The following is a 24704-nucleotide window of genomic DNA, read 5'->3' as shown; positions in this document are numbered from 1 at the left end:
GTAAGGACGACCGGCTGTTTCTAGGTAACCCTGACATTAAGGCTGAAAAGAAGAGAGAACAGGAACAATGGAAGGTTCTAAATGGGCACCGAGGTGCTCTTGCCAAGCAAAGCACTTGAGCTCTTGTTGCTGGAAAGGTCATGCTCAGCCTCTACCAGCAGCCTGTCATTATCCCAAACGGTCCTGAGGAGGAAAACAAGAATTTGGGCTCTGGCAAAAATAACCAGGAGTGGCTCCATCGCCCCCGGGGCAGCCCCGGAGCAGGTGTTGCTGCAGCTGCTGGTGGGGCTTTCAGGGCACCCAATATAGGGTGTCTGCCCCTGCCTGGGGGCACAAGGACCTCCCCTTTCTGCTCTCCCACCATCCCATGGCACCTCTCTAAATTCTCCCTGGAGCCAGAGTATTTTAAGGACAGGATGTCTGTCCTTGAGAGTCTGGGGTCCTGGAGCATCTGTGCTCCCTGGGCTGTCCCAGCAGCTGCCTCTGCCCATTCAGATCACTCCAAACACTGTTTTTTCATTCTGTTCCCGGCTGCAAGGCAGGAAGGTCCAGAGGAAGGAGAGAGACAGAACCCTGTCTGCAAGACAGCAAGGTCACAGCCCTGGGGGGAAAATCAGGACCCCAGATACTCTGTGATGGCAATTTAACCATTGGGGAAGGGATTTAATCCTCAAAGGACTGGATGGTGCAGGCCTGGCCTGGCAGGCCAGCAATGCCCCCCTGCTGAAGCCAAGGAAAACACCTGGGCCAGGGTGAGGACGCATCCAAGGCATCGCTGTGACCCACGTGTCACCCCGGAGCTCAAACTGAGCTCAGTGGGTGACAGTGAAACATAAGGATTATTTAAATGGCCAGGAAATCACACCCAGGGATGGATAGCACAAAGCTTAATGGGCAATTAGCGCTGCCCCTAATCAAAGCCTGCTCCAATCAACACTATTGGCTTAAAGAGAGAGCAGAAAGGGGACAGAGAGCAAGGGTGACACGAAAACGCTGTGCTGGAGGGAAAACTGCTGCTGGGTGCCCATGCACACATCCAGCACAGAAAGGGCCCGAGCAGGATGGATGAGGCACAGCCATTATCTGCAGGAGGGATTTGATTTCCATCAGTGGACCCGAGCCGTGTGGGACAGGCTGGGACAGTGGATTGGGGAGATTTGCTGCAAATGGGCCCGGGGCTCCATCAAAGTCGGTGCTTAACCTGGAAGGGACCCGCTTAGCTCTGATCCTGGGGATTGCTGGAGCAGCAGCCAGAAAAACAGCTTTATTTACCAGCAAGGAAACCGGATCTGGAGCCACTGGGTGATGATAACCACATGCAAGCCCAAGGGCTGTTTTTCCATGGTCGTTTTTCAGAGCAAAGACACATTTTCACATTGTTCCTTTCTCTGGAGTGTAAACAACTGCCTTGCCCCAGACCTTGTCCCCCTCCCCAGCCACGGCAGCTGTCTCCTGGTGTCTGCAGAGCAGCAAAGCTCAGCTGCAGCAGCTTTCCAAGAAAGCAACACCAAAGCCATCCCTCCTCCCTCAGATTCCTTCCCTCCCAACAGCTCAAAGGAAACATCCTAAGCATTTTGCACAGGGTTTTATGGCTGTGCTTCTATTTTTAAATCAAGGGGGGGGGAAAGACTTGAAGGTATTTATAAATAAAGGCTCTATGAAAAGCAGGCTCTTTATCCATAGTGCTGCACAGAATGATAATTGTCCTGGTTTCACACAAAGCCATGGAGGCTGTGGCCGCGTGGGAACATCCCTCCCTGCCCAAGGCTTCTGCACAGCCATAAACCAGAACAAACCAGCCCCAAACGACCCCAAACCCTCCTGTGAATACAACTGCAAGGAGGCAGCAGCAGCAGCCAGGGGAGGAAACCTTGGTGAGCCCATGGCTGAGCAGAGGGGCTCAGGGAGCTCCTCTGCACACAAGGTTTGTTGGGAATACTGAGTCAGGCACTCCCTGTTTCCCTTGGTCCAGCCACACACAAACTTCCAGCCTTCCCTCCTCCTCACCTCACAGCAAGTTTCATTTACTGTGACTTTCTGGAACCAAGCAGTCCATAAAACATCATCTCCAGACTGGTTCTTCCATGTAACACAACCCCAGCACAGCCAGGTGGTGTTGTTTCAGTACAAAGCAAACAAAGTTTGGGTGGAAGAAGTGTCCCTGTGTACAGGAACAAGGTGTCTCCTCTGCCTGGATCCCTCCTGACCCCTCTCTCTGCAGGGATATCAGTGCTTTTCCCCCTGGATCCCTCCTGACCCCTCTCTCTGCAGGGATATCAGTGCTTTTCCCCCTGGATCCCTCCTGACCCCTCTCTCTGCAGGGATATCAGTGCTTTTCCACCAGCTTTGGGATCTGTTGCAGCAGAACCTTTGCAGGCTAACCCAGATAAATCAGTCCCACGGCATCTCCTCTATCAGCATGACCCCAGGTGCCCCCCAGAGCAGGAGTCAGGGTTTTCCCAGGAGTGATGGACACCAACCATTGGCTGAAGCCAGGATCATGGCTTGGAGCATCTCTGTGTCAAACTGGTTGTTGGGCCAGGCTCCAGCTTCCTCTCCATTCTGGGAGCTGTGGGAAAAGAAAACAAACAGCAAGTTACTCCAGTTCAGTCAGGAGGAGTGGGCTGGACCAGTGCAGGCTTTAAATCCTCCCATAAACAGCACTCAGGGTCCATCCAGGGCCCACTTTCAGAGTGTCCATCCCTCACCAGGCTCTTGAAGAATAACCACCAAAAGCACTTGGGGACTCCATGGTGCATCCAGCAACACCTTCCTAACTCCTGCTGCCTTCAGAGGCCACAGCCAAGCATCTCATCTCCTCCAAACCCCCCCAATGTGGAATCACAGAATGGTTGGGTCAGAAACATGAAGATGATCTATTTCCAACCCCCTGCCATGGGATATAATGTCATCCATTGCCAAAATTACAGTGTCATATCACAAAAACTGCAGTCCCAGAGCCCCATAGGTGCATATCCACCCCTGTTTGCCCAGGTGCTCTGCCCTTCTGCAGGCTGTGAGTGGATGCACCTCTCTGTGACCGTGTTCACAGGGGTTTTTGGCTGAGGGAAGAGATGAGGATCTGACTCCATGTTTCAGAAGGCTTGATTTATTCTTTTATGATATATATTACATTAAAACTATTCTAAAAGAATAGAAGAAAGGATTTCATCAGAAGGCTGGCTAAGAATAGAATAAGAAGGAATGAATAACAAAGGTTTGTGGCTCAGCTCTCTGTCCGAGCCAGCTGACTGTGATTGGCCATTAATTAGAAATATCCAACATGTGCCAATCCCAGATGCACCTGTTGCATTCCACAGCAGCAGATAACCATTGGTTACATTTTGTTCCTGAGGCCTCTCAGCTTCTCAGAAGGAAAAATCCTGAAGAAAGGATTTTCCATAAAAGATGTCCGTGACACCTCTCAAGCTCTTTCAGGTTACAACTCCATTCATGTGATGGAGGGTGAGAAAACCCCACAGTGTGGTGGGAATTTGGGTCATCACAGAGCAGCTGCCTGGCACCACAGAACCTGCTCTGAACAGAGGCCAAGCTCAGTGCTGGGGAGGCTGGAGCAGCAGGGAGAGGAGAGCAGGGAGCATCCGAGCATCTGCCTTGGCTCTCCTTGGCTGCTGGGGGTGCTGAGCACCACAGATCAGCCTGGGAGAGCTCAGGGGATGCTGAGAGACTTTGGCTGAGGAGGTTTTGTGGCTGAGGCTACAATCAGCACTCTGTGCAGGCTAACAAGCCTGGCTTTCATGTCTGCCAGGTGTCAGCTGTGCTCAGCCACTGCTCACTGCTCAGGGCTGTGCTCCCAGAGCCCCTCCAGAGCCCCCACACTTCCTCAGCATCTCACCAGCTTCCTGGGGTCCCCTCTGCTCTGTCCCTGAACGACCCCACCACTCAGATCAGCATTGTCTCCTCTCCCAGTCCCTGCTCTGACCACCCACAGCCCTTCCATCCATTGGAATGCCAGGATTTACCCCTTGGAATGCCAGGATTTACCCCTTGGCTGTGTACCGGCTCCCTTGGGATGAGGGCTGCCCTGGGAGCTCTCCTGAAGTGAGGTAGGGGAGGATGTGGGGTTGGAAAGCCCTTCCCATGAAAGGACCTTACCCCATTGCCCAGGAAAGTGTTCAAACCACCAGGCTACAAGGCATGGAGGTGCCTCCTCCACCCCTGTGGTCCCAGCCCTTATACCCAGGAGCTGCCAGACCCCAATGCCCTGCTCAGACCCCAATGCCCTGTTCAGACCCCAAGACTGCTCAGACCCCAAAACCCTGCTCAGACCCCAAATCCCTGCTGAGACCCCAACTCTGCTGAGATCCTGAAGCCCTGCTGAGATCTCAGCATCCTGTTCAGCCCCAGATCCCTGCTCAGCCCCCGAATCTCTGCCCAGCCCTGCCCTGGGGTGTCCCTGTGCCCGAGCTCTCAGTACCCTGCATGCTGCCCCTGCCAGCGCAGGCACGGCCGGTGCCAGCTCAGTGCCAGTGCTGGGCACCAGATGGGCTCCTCACGCCCTGCTGAGCATCCCCTGCCTGAGTGCCCCCTCCACCTGTGCCCTCACACACAGAACAGGCTCAATATGGGCATTTTGGAATGGGGATGGACCCACAGGCACTGTTCTTGAAGGTTGTTCATGCCACAGTGACCTTGGAGCTGCACCAAAGCCCTGCAAGGAGAGAAGCCTTGAATGCTCATGAGCTTTCAGCATCCCTGTGAAATCCTGCCCCATGCACAGGGTGCCCAGAGCAGCTGGGGCTGCCCCTGGATCCCTGGCAGTGTCCAAGGCCAGGCTGGACACTGGGGCTTGGAGCACCCTGGGATGGTGGGAGGTGTCCCTGCCATGGCAGGGGTGGCATGAGATGGGCTGTGAGGTCCTTTCTAACCCAAACCATTCTGGAATTCTGAATGTAAGTTCAAACTGCCATTGAAACACAATATCTGACTGTAAGGATGTTGTGCACACACTCCCAGGTGCTCTGCACCAAATCTGGTCTTAAGCAACTCATCCAAAGATGTGCAGGACCTGAGCCAGGACCACAGGACCGTCCCTCCTGTGGGAGCACTGGGGGGTAGCACGGTCGGGATGGATGGAGAGCAGAGATCTCTGCAGCCAGGTCATGGAATTTGGAGTTTATTGCAAAGGGCCTGGGGGCAGGGCCCTGCTGGGAGCTGCCAGGCACAGCTCAGAGCAGGCCTGAGAGAAGAGAGGGGGAGAGAGGATGAGAGGGTAAGAGAGTAAAAGGGTGAGAGAGTAAAAGGGGTAAGAGAGTAAAAGGGGTAAGAGAGCGAGGTTCCCATTACAATACAATAAATCTTCTGTGTTGAATATTCTGATTCTCACTAACCAATCTAGTACAATATACAAATCCTATAGCATTTCCACAGAGCCTATAAGAATCACTACATTACCACACTGTGTTACATTTTAAACCCTACAAACTCCTCTTTGGGCCCCTCTGCCAAGCTGTAGGGTCTGCTCAGACCCTTGGAGCTGTCTGCAGGCAGAGGGTGTTGTTCCATCAAAAGGGGATCACCTTCAGCTGGCCACACCATTGTTTTCCAGTTGTTCAGTAACTGAGGGATCTCAAAGCTTGCTTTCATTTCAATCTCGCTTATAGTTTCTATATTCTCAAAATCTTTTACCAGACAATCATATTTTTAAGGCTTTCCTGTTTCACCTTCCCCAACACCTCCCCTTCTGTATCCCGTGCCTGAGCCGTCCCCAGCCGGGCACAGGGCCCTGCTCTCACACCAGTTCATCTTTGGGGGATGCAAATGAGCACTAATGGAGCAGAGGCTGCCCCGGCAGGACCCTGCAGGCAGCATCCTGAAATCCCTGCACATCCCGGGGCATCCCGGGCACCATTTCCAGCCCTCCTGCACGCCAGGGGTGGTGGCACAGTTTGAAAACACCAGAAGTGAGGCGTGCTCCCCTCCCAGATTGATTCCTCCGTGGTGGGTGTGCCGAGACCCCCCCATGCCAGGACAAGGTGGGGACAGCCCTGGGGCTGCAGTGACCTGTTAATGGCACAAACTGGCTGGGAATAGAGCCCCGGGCTAGATCCAATAAAGGACTTGGGAACCTGAACTCCACTGCAAACCAGAGTCCATTCAGGCTCCCGTTAACCCCAGCAGCTCCTGCCCCTCACCCAGATGCAAGATGAGGCTCCCAGGTTTTTCAGGGCTTCAGGAAAGCTGCTCAGAAACATCCCTGAGCCTCCCAGCCGCTGATCCTGCCTCTGGGAGCTGCCCTGATGTGTGGGTGGTACCCAGAGATGGGGGGAGAGAAAGCGCAATAAATACCAAATACATTTTGGGGTTTTTTTTTAATGTAGTATTCCAGTGGTTTGAACTCTGCTGTGAAATCAAAGGCTCAGGTTCAACTCCTTCTTTGATGTGGCAGCGCCAGCATCACATTTCCCACTTCCCAAAATACTCTGTCCTCCTCTTGCACCCCTCCTTCAGGCTCCCCTGTACAGACATTCCTCCAGTCAAAGCCTCTGTGTCCTACAGCACTGGGAATGCAGGAAGGAAAGGCTCACCCCGAGGTCAGGAGATTCACCTGCACCAGGACCCCCTGAGCTCCCCAGCCCTTGGCCCCAGGGCTGCAGGAAGGCACAGGCAGCAGAGCTGGCACCCCTGGGCACCAGACCTGGCCAGGAACGGCTTGGAAAGGGAGGCCTGAGGGGTCGGGGTGGTCCCTGCAGGCTGGGAGGGGTCTGAGTGGCACAGCCCAACCCTCCCGAGGGGGGTGGCTGTACCAGGAGCTGTGGATCTTGCTCAGCTGTTCTAAGCTCTTGGTTTGGAGCTGAGTGTCTCAGGAAGGAGGGCTGTGCATCACCAGCCAGCTCAGCATGGGCAGCACTTCAGACCCTTCTCCTTCCTTGTGGTCTCACTGGGGGATGAGCAGGTGAACTCCTGCCATGAGCCTCACCAGCCCCTCCACTTTGAGGGGCACCCAAAGCCCTACCTGCCCTTAATTCCCTGTGGGATCACAAAATCAGACTGGAAGAGGGGCACAAATCATAGAATCCTGCAATGGTGTGGGTTGGCAGGGTCCTTAAGGGTGCTGCAGTGCTCCTAGGTGCCACCTTCCAGGCACAAGGAGCTCCCCCAGCCTCTCCCGCCCTGCCCTGGGCTCCAGTGCTCAGATCATTTTGGTGGCCCTGCTTTTGTTGCAGTGAGGAGCCCAGAATTGGGCACGGTGCTCCAGGTGTGGATCTGTGGGTGCCACGGGGGAATTGAGAGCAACTTCTTGTCCTGCTGGCTACAACCTGACCAGTAAAAGCAGTAAAAGCAGTCAGTCTCCACCACAGCAAGGGTGCACTGGTGATTCATGTTCAACCTGGCACCCTATGTCCTTTTTTTCACCCTTACTGCAGCCAGTGTTCCCAAATTTTGCACCAAGAGCCCCAAAGCTGTGTGCCTGCTCCTCATGACGCCACGTAGAAAAGCTATTTTAGAAATGCCTTAGCATTGCAAAAAGAAAAAAAAAAAAAAAGAAAAAACAAAAAAGGGCATTGAACTCACTTCTCTAAGCAGGAAATTCAAGTGTCTCAATTACTTGCAGCGCAATCATCCAGAATTCAGAGGCACAGAAAAAAAACCCAAGGGCTGTAATCTAAAAACACCCAAAAATAACTTCTCACAGTGGAGAATGCACACAGCTGATGGCCAGACCTGGCTGCCTTCCACAGCTATAGGATGGGGCTGTGAGTCACAGCTGTGAATCACTGACTCCACAATGAGCAGCCCTCCCTGCCCTGCTGCCCTGCCCGGGGTGGGCACACCCAGAGCCCCCCTGGCACTGCCACCACCCCTCCACAGCCTGGGATGCTGCTGCAGGGAGCCTGCCCAGACTGGGAGGGCTGGTTCCTATGGAAATACTCCAGGGGCTGGCTGGTTTTAATACAAATGTTGTTGATTCAATAGGGTGTTTTTCTAAAAACCCATCCCCCATAGGATAGATTTTTCCTTTTTTCTTCTCTGTTCAGTTCTACTCCACACTTCAAAGCTCAGAAAAGAGCTGGCTTTCATTTTCAGGAATGCTTCCAGCATAGCTAGAACTGAGAGAAGGAATCAAAGCCACATTTGAGACAAAGCCAGGGTGCAGCATCTGCAGGGGCTCAGGGTGTGGTGGACACGGAGCACAGGCCAGGTGCTGTGTCAGGAGAGGCAGGCACAGCCTCTGAACCACCTGGGGCTGCCTTCAATAAACCTGGCTACATGGAAACCAGGGAATAACCACACAAAGGGCTTTCCATCTTCATGGAATAACCACACAAAAGGCTTTCCATTTTCATGGAATAACCACACAAAAGGCTTTCCATTTTCATGGAATAACAGACAAAAGGCTTTTTTGGCAGTCCTGCCACAGCCCCACTGCATCCCAGCACTGCCCCACTACCGAGAGCTTCCACAAGCACCCACACCAGGGGGGCACTTGGGTGCTTTGCTCATCAGCTAATTTGCAGCACCCTCAGCCATCAGGTCCCTTTTTATCTTCCACTTCCAGCACAAAATTATTCCATTTCGAGCACAGAATTATTCATTTCCTTGCGGGGTTGCCATGGAGCTCATCACTATGGCAGCCAAAGGCCTCGCAAACATTTATTTGCACAATCGCCCGATGGATTCCTGAAAAATTGTTTTCCTTGCTCTGCAGCTGGAAACACGAGTCACAGCAGCGCCACAACAAACTGGGAGAGTTTATTCGTGCCAGAGCAGTGCTGTCAGAGCCCGGGGGATGGAGAGGGCAGCTCAGTGCCCCAGGGCACTGCGGGGTGCCTGGCAGGGCTGTGGGCAGGGCTGTGGGCAGTGCTCAGGCTGGGGATTCTCCCAGGACACCCTCAGCATCCTCTCTCCTCTCTTTCTGGGGCTTTCTGGCTCCTATGGCCGTGCCCTCTCCCAGCCAGGACCTCTCCCAGCCCATGCTCCTGGCTATTCCCAGGCCAGGGGCTGTGACTGGGATTTGCTTCTCCTCCCGGCCTCTTCCCCTTTCATTCCCATTTACACGCCAGCCCCGGATGCTGCTCCCCCTTCCCCTGGGGCAGCATCCAGCCCTCCCCTCCCCACGCAGCTCCCAGAGCCAGGGGTACCTCCAAGCCCATTCCTCCAGCCCCACGCCAGAGGAGACCCTGCTCGCTGCAGGCTGTCCCCCTGCCCCATCCCCCTGCGCTCCTCTTCCTCTATCCCAGCTTCCTCCCCATCCCCCTGTGCTTCTCTTCCTCTCTCCCAGCTTCCTCCCCATCCCCCTGTGCTTCTCTTCCTCTATCCCAGCTTCCTCCCCATCCCCCTGTGCTTTTCTTTCCTCTATCCCAGCTTCCTCCCCATCCCCCTGTGCTCCTCTTCCTCTCTCCCAGCTTCCTCCCCATCCCCCTGCGCTTCTCTTCCTCCTCCCCATCCCCCTCTGCCTCCCACACGCGGCTCCAGCCGGAGGCAGCAGCGGCAGGAAAATCTCAGCCTGAACATTCCCCAGCTGGCAAAGTGACAAGTGACAGGGAGCAGAGCCGGTGCTGAGCCTCCGCTGTGCTCCAGGCGTGTGGGGACACTGCCCCGAGCCTGGGGACACTGCCCTGAGCATGGGGACACAGCCCTGAGCATGGGGACACTCCCTGAGCCTGGGGACACTCCCTGAGCCTGGGGACACTGTCCCAAGCATGGGGACACTGCTGTGAGCCTGGGGACACTCCCTGAGCCTGGGGACACTGCCTGAGCCTGGGGACACTGCCCAAGCCTGGGGACACTCCCTGTGCCTGGGGACACTGCCCCGTGCCTGGGGACACTCCCTGAGCCTGGGGACACTGCCCTGAGCCTGGGGACACAGCCCCGAGCTTGGGGACATTCCCTGTGCCCGGGGACACTGCCCCAAGCATGGGGACGCTCCCTGAGCCTGGGGACACTGCCCTGAGCATGGGGACACTCCCCAAGTGTGGGGACACAGCTCAGGGCGAGCATCCCTCTGTCCCACTCCCCACGCCCGTATCCCACAGCCCCCCACCCTCCCCAGCCCCAAAAGCAGGATCAGCTCCAGAAGTGCCACCATTCCCTTGTCCCCTGTCCCTGCTGGCCCTTCCTCCCCAGCCCCTTGGCTCATCCCAGCAGCTCCAGGGCCTGAGGGAGCCTGGGTGAAGCCCAGCTTTAGGATCATGACTTTGCAAAGATGCCACTGATAATGTTAGCGAGGAACTGTGAGTGGGGGGAGCATTTCCAGCCCCCCAAAGCTGGGGAGCCTCTACATCCCAACCTGTGGAGCTGCTGGGATGCTGCTCTGCTGGATGAAGGCAGAACAAAAGCCAAAATGTTCCTAAAATGGGGCCAAGGCATCGATCCCTCTCCCTGGAACTCCTGTAACCCTCCTGAAGGAGACAGAGCCCAGACCAGTAATTATTTCCCCCAGGCCATCCTGCTACCATCCATGTCCCAGACATGCCAGGAAGGATATTTTGGGAAATTCTTTGGAAAGGTTGCTGTCCCTGTTTTTCAGAGCCATCTCTGCAGCCCACCATGGCATGTGCTCAGCTGTGCAGGAAGCAGATGGAGGGAGAAAAATTAAACTAATACACATAGCACCTGTTAAATCACCTAAAATAGCTTTTCTATACATAAAACTGGTGATGAAACCCCTGATATTCTGGGGGCTCTCCACAGTGTGAACCACATCCCATCACCTGGATATTTCCTTTCCTCTACAAAAGACTTTACTTTTGTCCCACTTGGCAGGATCTGGAGGGTTCAGACTTTGCCATGACAAATGCAGATAAAGGGATTATTGGCCCAGAATGGTGCATAAGGGAAGGAAATACTCAGCTTAAAAGGGCTGTGTGATGTAGAAAGAAGCCCAAATACTGAATCTGCTGAGATTTGGGTTGTTTGTAGCCAAAAGGGTGGCCCCTGCAAGCAGGAGTGCTCACGGGTGGCAGAGAGGACAGCTCTGTGGTCTCCTGATTGTGGAAGGGGAGGTGGGGTGGGACAGGACACATCTCTACAAAAACCTTCAGCTTCCAATCCCAAAATCACATCAGCTCTGCAGGAAGAGGGGCAGGGAGAGGAGTTATCCAGAGAAAAGTCCTGGTCCCAGCATCAAAACAGCTCCTGCCTGCCCTGCAACCCAAATCCACTCTAAACTTGCACCCCAAGTCTGCAGCCCGTGCTCAGAGCAAAGCCAGGCTCTGAGCAGCCTCACAGTCATTTAAAAGCAGTGCTTTGTCTGTAGGGTTGATAGGAAACCCCAGCAGTTAAATCACAGCATTGCTAGGATGGAAAAGCCCTCTGAGATCATTGGGTCCAGCCATGAACCCAGCACTGACAACTCCAGCACGAACCCAGGCCCCAGGTGCTGCATCTGCACAACTTTCAAATCCCCTCAGGGACAGAGACTCCAGCACTGCCCTGGTATCTGTTCCTACTCCTGACCACCCTTTCAGAGAAGAAATTTTCCCAATATCCAATCTTAACCTTCCCTGGTGCAAACTGAGACCTTTTCCTGCTCCTGTCCCTGTTCCCTGGAGCACAGCCCGGCCCCCGCGGCTGTGCCCTCCTGGCAGGAGCTGTGCAGAGCCACAAGGGCCCCCTGAGCCTCCTTTGCTCCAGGCTGAGCCCCTGCCCAGCTCCCTCAGCCTCTCCTGGGGCTCCAGCCCCTTCCCAGCTCCGTTCCCTGCCCTGGACACGCTCCAGCCCCTCCAAGCCATGAAGCTCTCAATTGTCTTCAATCTTTTCTGTTCCACAACCCACCAGGTCAAACCTGGCAGATAAAACAGTCTGGCCCTTCCTGGGCTTCTGTGGTTCCCTTCAAGGTGTTTGCTGAGCAAAAGCCACAGGAGCAGGCTGGGGACTGGTGTGGGCTTCATCACTGGACACAAACAACCACCCCAAATACTCCCCAAAAAGACTTCACTCCCAGGCTCCCCAGGATGTGGCAGAAGTTGGGTGATTTGAGCTGTTCAGCCCCAAGGATTTGTTTGGCAGGGGGAAATCCCCTTCAGAGCAGAGCTCCTTCACTGGCACAGCTCCTCCTGCACTCAGAGTCACAGCCCACATTAAACACAGCAGCTCTCACTCTTAGGAGAACACTGTCACTTAGATTAGGGCTGTAACCCTTCAAAGCAATGCCCTCAAATAGAATTCCAGAGGCTGCTGTGATTTTTTTCAGGCTGCAGGGCTCCACTCACACCTTCCCCATGCCTTGGGGAGGCAGCTGACAGCAGCTCCACACTGCACATGCTGCAGGAGTTGTGGAGGAATCACTACTCAACACTGAACAGGCAAACAAACACAACCCAGTCAGAAAAAGCTGGAATTTTAGCCCAGAGACTGTTACAACTTTATAATTCACCCAGAATGGGAATGGGTGAATTGCAGAATGTGTGGAACCACACCTGGCAAAGCAAATACCACTGCTGGCTTAACCCTGGGGTGTGTTTGGGATGGCAATGTGAGGATTGTAATTATTTCCTAAACTTCCCACAGGGGCACTTCCTTCTGCTGCTCCTCTTGCTGCTGTCAGTGAGAAGCTGCAGCCTGTCCAGCAGCTCTGCCTGTGCCCATTTCCACATTTTCCATCAATGAGCAGAAGGCAAATCCATCAGTGTTTATCTGCACAGCCCCACTGGTGCCCTGTGCTTGTAGCACCTGCTTTTGGATCCACTACAACACCACACAAACTCCCAGCGTAAATTCCTCAGTGTTTACAACACCCCCAGACACCCCTGGGGCTCCTGGGTCTGCCTTGATTTATTTTTAGGAAGGATGTGGGCAAAGCCTGCAGCTGTGGCCGGTTGTCCTTCAGCTGGGTAAGCCCAGGAATGTCCATGGTTCCCCCTCTGGCCCCAGCTGCTCTGGGATGTCCCCCCCAGGCACACATGTGGGATCAGTGTCCTGGTAGACTGTCATGCACCCCAAAAACACACCCCAAGCCCCCCCTTGGCAACACCTGCATGCTTTGAGCCACAAGAACACCCCTGAGAGCTTAAAGGACTTTTCTTCATTCCTCTCCCCAGCCCCAGCACACACAGGCAGCCTGTTGATAGTCCTGCAAGCCCAACTCTTGAAGTTCTTGCACGAAAACAAAACAAAGAATGAAAAAAAAATAAATCCCTCTTTTCCTTCCTGGCTCTCTGCTCTCTGTTGCTGCAGCATCTCCATGTGAGCCCCAAGCCCCTGGTTTGTGGTGGGGGATGATGGCTGGGGGCAGCCAGGGCAGCTGTGGTGCTGTTTGATAAACAAGGGAAGCCAAGTGAACATCACCATTGGCTGTGCTCAGCCAGGGAGGGGAAGCCTGGCTAGCAACAGCTTTGGGAAGCATTAACAAAGGGGGATTTAGGATTGGAGCAGACACATGGAAGGGGGCTGTGAAATGGCAACTCTGCATCTCCTCCACACGCTCTGCTCCTCCCTCCCCTGGAGTTGCCATGGATTCTCACACTGTTCCCACCTCCCTGTGAGTCCCTGCCGCTGTCTCTGGGGTGGCTCCTGCCTGCCATCTCCTCCCAGCCTGCCCACACCGCCCAGAATTGTCCTCAGCCCTGCCACAGGATGCCTCCCAGACCTGCCTCATGTCCACCTGTGAGAAACACAGAGCCCTCCCCATCCTCCAGGCAGGAAATCCTGCCTCCAGCCCGGTGTTTTCCTGAACAAATCATCACACACAGCCCCAAACAAAGAGCAGCCAGGGGCAGGCAGCACCACAACAACAGGATGGGTCCTTTGTAGCAGCCCCAGTCCCTGCACTCTCCTCCCATACACCACCAGCGTCCTCCCACAGGGAAACCCCACAGTGATGATCCCACAGGGATCTCCTGAGATGCTGCTGGACCATTCATTTACTGCACTTTGGCCAATTCATCACTGTAATCTCTGCTAGAGCCACTGATCTGATTTACCCAGGAATGGCATCTGCTGCTTGGAATCAGTCTGGATTCGTTTCCATTTGCCCAGCGACAGCATGGGTGTGGTTTTTTAAGAAAAACAAACCACAAACATCATTCAATTAATCATCCTATCCTCCTATTTCTGCCAAACAAGATTAATTCTGTTGTGCTCAGGTCTGCCTCGCTACCACATTTTCAGAGCATATTGTCTGAGCTCCTCTCTCCTGAGCATGTGCACCAGAGCTCTCCCGTGCTTCAGAACAAAGAGCAGATTCCCTTTGTTGTCCTGGAGCAGCAGCAATGTAGGAGATCAAGAGCTGGTCCCTGCCTCCTTGAGCTTCCCCTGTTCTGCCTGGTTCCAGGTGCCCAGAGACAAGGGGGATTTGCTGTGATGGGCAGGGCTATGTGGACAAGAGACAGGATTGTTTCTTCCCCAGCTCCCATGGAGACAGCAAGGCAGAAATCCCAACACGGGTTTGAGCTCGTTTCTGGCTTAGGGTCAGTGCCAGGCTCCCCCCAAACCCCTGGCCTAAGCTGCTGTGTCTTTATTATTTATGTGTCTTTATTTAATTTGGGTCAAATAGAGTTAAGAGCACATCCTTTTTTTGATTTTCAGCTGAAGGTCGAGCTGTGCTCCCCTAGCACCAGGCAGAGCCCTGCACTTCAGAGAGCTCGTGGTGCTACAGAGCTTCACCTGTCAGCAGGAGACACATTTGTACAGGGTTTAACAGCAGAGAGAGAGAACAGAGAGAGCCAGGCTCAGGCAGCTGCTCTTGCCCCCTCTTTAATGCCTGTGCTACCAAGCAGTGCCTGGGGAATTCACACACCAGGCATCAAAACTCTGGGAAGAGCACGGGAACAGCACAATGGGGAGTGGGCTGTTTTCCAGGATCTGCCTGTTTGATCACCAGGGAGATGTCAGGGCTGGGCACTGAACATATGAGAGCACTTTCTGTTTCCATCTTTTAACAGTGTCACACGGGTTTGGATTAAAAACATCCCCCTTCATTTAACCTAAAACAGGATGAAAGAAACGGGGAAAAAATCTGCAAGAGCAGTTTTGTTGCAAATGTGGACACAGGCAAGTGGGGAAAATGAGCAGGAATTAAAATGCACTGAGTTTTTCCAGTTATTTCAACAGCAGCCTGTGCTTCAGCAAAATCTCTTTCCAAAGTTAGGGTTCAGCCCATGCTGTGGGACCCCCCTGCCACAACACGGGGCTCAGAGCAGCCTGGTCCAGAGGAAAGTGTCCCTACCCATGGCAGGGGGTGGAAAAGGACGAGCTTGAAGGTCCCTTCCAAGCCAAACCATTCTGTGATTGAACAGCAGCTGTTCAGGGGCTGTCCTGGACACCCAGGTCACAGATCCTCAGCAGTGACATCGTGGCTCATGCACCAGAACTGACATGTCCCACTCCTTCAGCTCCCCACACACCCTCTGAGGCTGCCTTTCCTCTTGCCCTCTCTCTTCCCACACCACAGCTTGTGAAGAGACCCAGGCAGGGGCTGGGAGCTGGGCTGAGTGTCACTGTCCCATGACCTGAGGGAAGTCCCTGTCACTGAGCTGAGGGGGTCTGGCTGCATCAGCTCTGCCCTGAAGAGCCCAGCATGGTGCTGGAAGAGGAGCAGCAGAGCCTGCTCTGATGGGGCTCATTTACTGCCTCCTCACAGCAGAACAATTACAGCAGCTGTGGTGCACTTCTGCATTAGCAGGGCTTTGTTAATTGTCATTTCAACTGGAGCGGAAATGCTAAGGAAGATTTTCCTTGATTAAAATGTTGTCAGTGATAGGGAGCTCAACAGACCCCTGAGAAAACCATTCCAGCTATAGCTTTGCATTAAAGTCCAAGGCCAGCTTCTACTATGAACACTTAATCTAATTACATCAAACCCTCACTCCATTTCAGCTTTATCAGCTGGAATAGCAAAGTTTAATCACTTCAACAAGTTGGCTCTAGCAATCTCTTAATTTTCTGATAAGATAAATTATTGAGCCAGACCCAGGGAAAGAGTCAGGCACAAGCAGCTGCTGCAGATGTTTAACTGCAAGCTCTGACACCAAAATCCATCCAGCACCCACTACTCCCATGTCACCATTTGAAACTCCACAGGAGCTGTCCAAGTGGCCAAGGAATGGCAAAACACAGAGATACAGTGCCTGAGCCAGCCAGATGAGCAAGGACATCACCCACATTTACTCCTGATTATTCAGAGAGTATAACCCTCAGCTATGTCCCAAAAGATATAACCCTTTCACATATAAATTATCCTGGAGCCAGTCTCCTCAAACACAGTAACCTCTGGTTGGGTATTCACAGAGAAAGGTGCAATTCAGTTAAAGCTCTCTCTTTCAAGGGAGTTCACCCTCTGAAGAGGATCCCTGTTCATGAACCAGGAGAAAAGATGGGAGAGGCAAAGAACAACATTTTGTTGTCAGTGGTCTCTCACTGTGCACCAAGACAAGCCAAACATTGGTGGGTCAGAGGCAAGAGAGCCCCAGTCAGGAGCAGGGCACTCACCCAGGAGGTCTCTGCTCTGCTGCTGGGGCCTCTCTGCTGACCCCACACACACAGAGAGGTGCTGGAATCTCCCTCACTGGGGATATTCCAGAAGTGTCTGGACACAATCCTGTGCTGAGAGCCCTGGGATGAGCCTGCTGAGCAGGGGGGTGGGAGCAGGTGAAGCTCTGTGGTTCCTTCCTCCTGACCCATCCTGTGGCTCTGTGGCACCTCAGCAGCACAGAGCTCAAGGCTCCATGGCTCGTACAGGAGTGATTTCCAGTGGCCTCCATGAAGGGAGAGGCATTAAGATTTTTGACTCAGGAAGGAATTTACATGCTCAGAATCTGCTTTAGCAAAGAGCCCTTTCTCTGTGAAACCCATTGTCCAGCCCTCCAGCCATCTCCCAACTTCACCTGGAGCTCCTTCCAGTTTCTGAGGAGCAGACACCAAACCCAGACACACCACTGCCAACAGCAGCTGTCACAGCCCCAACAAACACAGCTGACACAGGAGCAGCCCTATTTCTGACTCCATCAATGACAGGGACAGCCTCTCTCAGAGCTGCCACTCATGGACTGCCCAGCATTGAAAGTGGCACACCAAGAAAAGAAATCTTCATCCCACAGAAAAATGAAGAAAGAGCCACTTACCCACTTGTTCCAGGTCTCTGGGTCTGAGAGAAGCGCCAGTCTGTGTTAGGCTGAGCTTGCTGCAAAGAAAAAGAAGAGTTTTAATACCTCCTTTCTTGCCTTTGAAAATGAAAGTGAACTGATCCTGGATTATTTCAGTCTGGAATATCAGCATATTCTGTCCAAGTGAAGCAAATCAATTAGAACAAAGAGAAAGCTCCCCCTCCCCTTTTTCTTGAGTATTTCTGAAGCAGCATGAATACCAAAAAGCATGACAAAAACTGTTCAGAGAATAATCTTCCAAAGCAGCTCAGGAAACCAGGCTGTGAAAGAAATGAAGCATGAAATAAACTGATAAGGGCATGAATTCAGCAGGAGCAGTGGTACCACAGTAATGAGCTTGGAGGAGGAAGGGGGTGTGAGGGGGTGGCAGAGTTAATTGATACTGAGAATGATGCTCTTAATACTCTAAGGTGAAATGGTAACAGACCCTCCTAATCTCTCCTTCTTCTGTCCTTAAAAAGGCCTGCCTGAGATCTTGTTTTTATGCATGGTATTTGAATGACTTTTCCTAGCTGTTGTGGCCTTGGAGCACTACAATATTTTTCTGTCCACAGAAAAAAGAATAAACTTCCGACAGCAAGAGGAAAAAGCATTATTTGTTTAGGAGACACAATAACCTTCAGACACAGCAGCACACTTTGTAACCTCATTAATAAGCCCCCATATCACTCTCTGCCCGTGTTATTTTACAACCAGACAATGAGCATTTTGTAAATAAGGAAGGACATGGAGCAAGCTTGTATATTCCTGTTTGAATCATGCCTTTGTGGAAAGCACTAAATAGCACAACTGTTTCTGTCGGGAAAACACACACACTTCCGAAAATCATGATCATCTTAATGAACTCCAGAGTGATGACACACTACCTGGAAAGGACAATGCTTCCCTCAGCTATTTTAGGAAGGAGCAGTTCATAGTCCATACATAGTGGAACATCAGTTTTATAGGATTATTCTGCTTGTACATGCAATTACTAAGGAAAAGTGAAGACGAGTAGAGCTGACCTAGATTTTTATTTAGGAGATGTGCTCTCACTAATTTCTCTGCAGCTTTGATGATACTCATGAAAGAAGATATTAGAATAAATTACTCCCCTAAAATAGATGCCCCACTGGTCCCCATGCTGCATGCAAATGAAGCTGTTGAAAGACTTGCCCTCCAGTTTTCAGATACGCATTTCTGCACACACTGGCACACAATACTGCACTAGATAAGCCCTTCCCAATATTTTGAGTAGCCCTTCCATATTTTGAATTCCTGTTGTAATTACCATTTTCAAATTTAGGGCAGGTATTTGTGACACAAAATTACTTTACTTTTTATATCCCAAAGTTATAAAAGCTCCAGCTAAACACAGTCACCTACATCTATATTTAGGCATCTGAGTACAAACAGCTCAAGTTTTCAAAGCTTGCCGCTCCTCAGCCTCTGCAAGCCAAGGGCACATAAGGTCACCAGGATCTTTGTGAATAATGTCACTCCTGACATTTCAGTATTTTAGTGCTGAATACCGAATTCAGCTCCTCACTCAACATGACCAAGCTGGAAAATGATCCCTGGCTGAGGCACAGTCAGTAATTAATAACACTTGGGGTTTGAGAAATGAGAAATTTCCACAAGGCACTCTCTAAAACTGAGCAAAAGAAATACAGGCAGACTTTCCTTTCAGATAACCGCCTCCGCACCACAGCTCATGTGCCATATAGGAAAAATGAGTTAAACAGAACCAAGAAGTTAAACCCCCAGAAAACCTGTTCCTGACCACGCTAAGAATCACTTCAAATAGAAACAACTACGAGCAGGGCTAAGGGGAAACTCTCCCCTGCTACAAACACAGAGTCTTTGATTCTATAACGCTGCTCAGCCCCTTCCCCCACCTCCACCAAGCCGAGCCAAAACTTTCACCTGCCCCCTCCCAGGAGATGACAGTGACACGTGTTCCCTGAGGCCACCATCTCAGGAGGAAGGACGGACCGAGAAGAGCCGAGTGGCCTGGATATGACAAACTGTTGCACTGAGCAGAGAGGACAGTAAGGAACAGCCATCTCTTACCCCGTCGCAGGGACTCGCTAAGGTGCTGGTCACCTGCTCATAGGCAGCCACGGTCTCCGCAGTGCTAGAATGGCTGAAGGGCTTTACAAAGAGGAAATCGCTCTGCTCGGACATGGGTGAGAAACAAGAGGTGTAATTCTGTGCCTGGGAGGTCAAGCCCGCTCCTCCCACGTCCAGGTACTTGATGAAGCCATCTGGCTTCATCTGCCCTCGGAAATGGGAGGCGGGCTTGCGGCCAGTCCCTCGGCAGCAACCCGCAAAGGTCCAGCTGGCACTGCCAGCTTTGAGACACCGGGCAGCCACCAGCCCGAACATCACACAGGACACGAGGGAGATGGACACCAAGGAGATGATGAGGTAAAGAGTTAGGTTGGTATCCTCGGAAGAAGGCTGGGGGAGGTCCAAGGACTTGGAGAAGTCCTGCACACTGTTTTCCTCCGGAGAAATGACTATTACCACGGAGGCTGAGAGGGACGGCGTGCCATTGTCCCTCACTTCAACCACCAGCCTGTGGGAATCTTCTGACTCCCTGAGAGCCTGTGCAACCCTTATCTCTCCAGAGCGGCGTTCCACTTGGAAAGGCAAAGCCTCAGCAGACTCCTGCAGCTGGTAGGACAGCCAGGCATTATGGCCACTGTCAGCATCAACTGCTACAATTTTAGTTACCAGATAGCCGGGCTCTGCCAAGGCGGGGATGGCTTGGTGGAAGGCAGAGCCCTTGGGGACAGACGGGTAGACAATGTTGGGAGCATTGTCATTCTCATCCAGGACAAACACATGGACCACAGCAGTGCTACTCAGAGCAGGAGACCCAGCATCCTTCACCTCCACAGGCACCTGGAACACCTTGTCCTGCTCGTAATCCAGAGCTCGCACGGTGTAGATGGTGCCATTGTCCTGATCGATTCGGAAGTAGGTTGAGATAGGTGCATCCTGCATCCCATTGTCCAGGATGGAGTAAGACAGCTTGGCATTGCTACCCTCATCAGGATCTGATGCTGACACTGAAAAGACAGAAGTTCCAGGGAGGGAGTTTTCCTGAACGTGAGCTGTATCAAAAGGGCTGGAGAAATTCGGTGCGTTATCATTCACGTCAGCAATGCGGAGATAAAAGGTTTTTTGTGTGGCCCTCTGGGGGGACCCTGAATCCACAGCCCTCACTGTGATGTTGTATCCACTGGCCTTCTCCCGATCAAGGGGACCACTGGTGACCAGCGAGAAATGCTCTTTAAAAGATGACACCAGTTTAAACGGGAGCTCTTTTGCTATCTGCAGACGGACCTGCCCGTTGTCACCCGAATCGCTGTCCTTCACACCAATGAGGGCGATCACCGTGCCTGGGGCTGCATCCTCCTGCACTGGGCTGGAGACAGAGGTCAGCACGATCTCTGGGCTGTTATCGTTGATATCAATTAATTCCACTCGCAGGTGACAGTGGCCTTCCATGGCTGGGGATCCCTTGTCCCTGGCTCGAACCGCAATCTCGTAAGCACTGGATTCCTCATAATCCAGAGGGGCTTTGGTTCTGATCTCCCCTGTACGGGCATCCAAGGAGAACAGTTTGGTGAATTTACCAGGTGCATTATTGCTGGTTTTAAAAGAATATTCCACATCCCCGTTGGGACCTTCATCCAGGTCGGTGACATTCAGCTTAGTGACCAGAGTGCCCACAGGCACATTCTCCTCCAGAAGTACCTTGGATATGGGTGGGTCACAGACAGGAGGGTTGTCATTTGCATCCAAAACATGGATGGTAACCCTGGCAGTGCCAGATTTCACAGGATTCCCTCCATCCAGGGCTGTCAGTGTTAGATGATGAACAGGCACTTTCTCTCTATCCAGTGCTTTTTCAAGTACGATCTCGGGCATTTTAACACCATCTCCTCTCACATTGATGCTCAGGGCAAAATGCTTGCTGGGGCTGAGCTCATAGGTGGAGATGGAGTTGGAGCCCATATCTGGGTCTTCTGCTACTTCCAAGGGCAGCCGAGTCCCAGGGTTGGCTACCTCAGTGATCTCCAGCACCACCTCTGGCTTGGGGAACTGGGGCGCGTTGTCGTTCACGTCGAGGACATCCACCTCAACACGGTGGAGCTGGAGGGGATTCTCCATGACGAGTTGGAGGTGCAGAGAGCACGTGGGGCTCTGCCCACACAGTGCCTCCCGGTCCAGCCTGCTGTCCAGGAGGAGCACACCTGCCGCCAGGTCCACCTGGAAGTGCCGCTGCCCACCCTCGCTCACCAGGCGCAAGTTGCGGGCGGCCAGGCTCCGCACCTCCACCCCCAAGTCCTTGGCCAGGTCGCCCACAGAGAAGCCCGGCTCGCGATCCTCGGGCACGGAGTAGTGGAGCTGGGCGCAGCTGGGAGCCGGCAGGCAGGAGAGGGCTGCGAGCAGCAGCGGGAGCTGCCATGGCAAACTCTGTCCCGCGAGCATCCCGGGCCGGCTGTGCAAACGGAGCAGCGCGGAGAGGAGCGGCGGCGGCTCCGCGCAGCCTCCCCCTCCTCCCCGCCCCCGCAGCCGGCCCCGGCAGCCGGAACCCCTGCGCCCGGAGGGGGTCCGAGCCGCTTGTGCAGGGAGGAAGCCGCCGCCGGAGCCGCCGGAGCCGGACAGGGAGGGATGGAGGAGGCGGGGGAGGGGGCGAGCGCAGCCCGGCCGGCTGAACGGCTTCTCGACACGCAAAGACACACAAAGTCGGCGAGCGGAGGGGATGGACCGAGTGACAGTTTTACGTCTCTCCACAGCCCCCTCCTCCTCCGCCTCCTCCTTTTTCTCTCCCTCCTCCTCCCCTTCTCCATCTCACCGCCTTCCCCAAAATACGCACGGCGTAGCCCTCCCCTTCCCTCGCTGCCGCCACTCCGCCCCCGCAGCGCCGGGAGGGCGCCGGGGACTCCCGGCAGCGGGGGGGAACCCGCTCCGCCCCGCCCGGCTCCTGGCACCGGGCATCGGCGGACACCCCCTCCCCAAAGCCGGCCGGGCTCGGTGCCGAGCCCCGCCAACACCGGGCTTGTGTTCAGGCTGGAGACCACACCCCCGAGCTCACCTCGCTGCACAGGGTGGGATCCGCGGAGGGTTTCACAAACATGAACTCGCTGATATCCGAGACCGGCGAAAAGCAGGAGCGGTAACGAGGGGCGGGGGGTGCCGTAGCTGTCACCGGCACGCCCATGACAGTGTCCCCTTTCTTAGGCTCATAGTGCAAGTGCCCAAAGATGTGGCTGGGAGGAGGCTGAAGCGTGTTCACGCTCTCCACGCAGCCGCCCTGGCTGGCAGGTGCAGAGCCCCGCCGGAGGCACCGAGTGCCCAGCGCTGCCAGTGCCACCAGCGAGACGGTGGAGATGAGCACCAGGGACACAATGAGATAAAGCGTAATACTGGGCAAGCCCCCACCATCAGCAGCCTGAGCCTCGGAGCCCTGCAGGGCCTCCGGACCCTTCTCCTCCACCAGCACCACCAGTGTGACAGCTGTGGAGAGCGGGGGCTCCCCGGCATCCCGCACCACCACCAACAGTTCGTGCTCAGAGGCGTCCGTCTCCTGCAGAGCCCGCATGATCCGGACCTCCCCGGAACGCAGGGCCACGCTGAAAAGCCCCAGGTCTGTGGCTTCCACGAGGTGGTAGGACAGCCAAGCATTGCGTCCCGAGTCCGCATCTATTGCCACCACCTTGGTGATGAGGGCAGGAGGGACGATGGAGGGGGAAATTCGGAGCTGAGTAGCAGAGTCCTCCCCAGCCCTGGGGAAATGCACCCGTGGGGCGTTGTCGTTCTGGTCCACTATAAAAACATGAACCAGTGTTCTGTTCCTCAGGGCCGGGGAGCCACCATCAGAGACCTCCACGTGGAACTGGAGATAGGTGGTTTGCTCATAGTCAAAAGGGAATTTGGCGGTGACCTGCCCATTCGTGGGATGTATCGAGAGGTAGCGAGTAGGATCCAGGCCTGGATCTGTCCCACCAGCTCGCAGGATGGAGTAGGACAGGCGGGAATTCTGCTCCGAGTCGGGGTCGGCAGCAGAGACTGTAACCAGCACGCTGCCCACTGGATTGTTCTCTGCCACCAGCACTTCATAGGACGCTTGCTCAAACTGGGGAGCGTTGTCATTGACATCTATCAGGGTGATTGGCAAGATGGTGTGGCGGGAGAGGGGCGGATTGCCCAGGTCCGAGGCAGAGACGGTGACGTTGTAGTAGGCAACATGCTCCCGGTCCAGACGGGTGCTGGTGAGCAGCGAGTACTGGTGCTCGTAGTCCTTGCGCAGCTGGAAGGGAAGATCTGGAGACACGTGACACAGGACCTTGCCCTGCTCACCAGAGTCCCTGTCTCTGACGTGTATCACGGCCACCACTGTGCCCGGCAGAGCATCCTCGCTCAGGGTGCTTGAGAAGGAGGTGAGAATGACCTCAGGGGCGTTGTCATTGACATCAGTGATTTCCACCACCACGCTGCAGTGCTCCTCCATCGTGGGCGAGCCCATGTCCTTGGCCTCCACTTCGATCTCATACACTGTCGCCTCCTCAAAGTCCAGGTTGCCCTGGACACGAATCTCCCCAGTTTGCTCATCGATGGCAAAGATCTGGCGTAAGGCAGCTGAGTTGTGGCTACTGAGGGAGTAGCGGATGTCTCCGTTGGGTCCTTCGTCCACATCCGTGGCATTTAACTTCACCACGAGGGTGCCCAGCGGCGAGTTCTCCACCAAGCGTGCTCCATATGATGGTCTGTCAAAGACCGGGTGGTTGTCATTGGCATCCAGGACCTGAATAGTGATGCGTATCTTGCTGGACTGTGGGGGAGAGCCCCCATCTTCAGCAGTCAGGACCAGGTAGTGGAAAGCTCTGAATTCCCGGTCCAGGGCCCGCTCCAGCACCAGCTCAGGGAACTTCCCACCATCAGTGCGGGCCTTCACGTTGAGGTTGAAGTTGTCATTGGCACTCAGGTGATAGGTCTGCAAGGTGTTGGTGCCCACATCGGGGTCCTGGGCTGGCTGGATGGGGAAGCGGGCACCCAGAGACGCCAGCTCGTAGATGCGCAAGGACACCTCATCGCTGGGGAACTCCGGGGGGTTGTCATTGATGTCCAGGATCTCCACCTCGATACGGTAAAACTCCACCGGGTTCTCGATGGCAAGTTTCAAGTGGAGGAAGCAGCGTGGGTTCTGCCCACAGAGCTGCTCCCTGTCTATCCTCTCGCTGACCATAATAACACCGGTGTTCACATTGACAGAGAAGTACTGGGAATCCGAATCCGACAGTACCTGCAGATTAGCTGCCGCCAGTTTAGCCACATCGGTGCCCAGGTCCTTGGCGATATTGCCCACAAAGGCACCGCGTGTGAGCTCCTCCGGGATGCTGTATCGGATCTGAGCAGATGAGCTGTGCAAGAACAAACAGAAGGAGAATACACGCGGCAGCCCCAGGGACCGGCGCGCCTGCCCTGCCCTCGGCATCCTTGCCGGGTGGCCGGCCGGGGAGCGATGCCCTCGGCGCCGGGGGCCGCGCTCAGCGCTCGCCGCTCCCATTCATTGTTTGGGGCGGACGCGGCTCGACGGGGCGGGGGGAGCGCGGCCGCGCAGCCGCCCCGCCATTGGCTGCG

The 24704-nt window shown here is 54.2% G+C and overlaps 1 protein-coding gene across 1 annotated transcript in view; it reads right to left on the bottom strand.

The window, feature by feature from the left end:
• The window catches only part of LOC136563227 (uncharacterized), a 64567-nt gene that overhangs the window by 4701 nt on the left and 35162 nt on the right, over positions 1 to 24704 (bottom strand). The window contains exons 6-7 of the mRNA XM_066560465.1: positions 17025 to 17083; positions 2481 to 2569 (exon numbers count right to left, since the gene is read on the bottom strand). Coding sequence (XP_066416562.1) covers positions 2481 to 2569; positions 17025 to 17083 — 148 coding nt within the window. The remainder of the gene's footprint in view (positions 1 to 2480; positions 2570 to 17024; positions 17084 to 24704) is intronic.

The sequence above is a fragment of the Molothrus aeneus genome, chromosome 15, assembly GCF_037042795.1.
Source record: "Molothrus aeneus isolate 106 chromosome 15, BPBGC_Maene_1.0, whole genome shotgun sequence".
NCBI classification, from domain to species: Eukaryota; Metazoa; Chordata; class Aves; order Passeriformes; family Icteridae; genus Molothrus; species Molothrus aeneus.
This window is presented reverse-complemented; position numbering and strand designations above follow the sequence as displayed.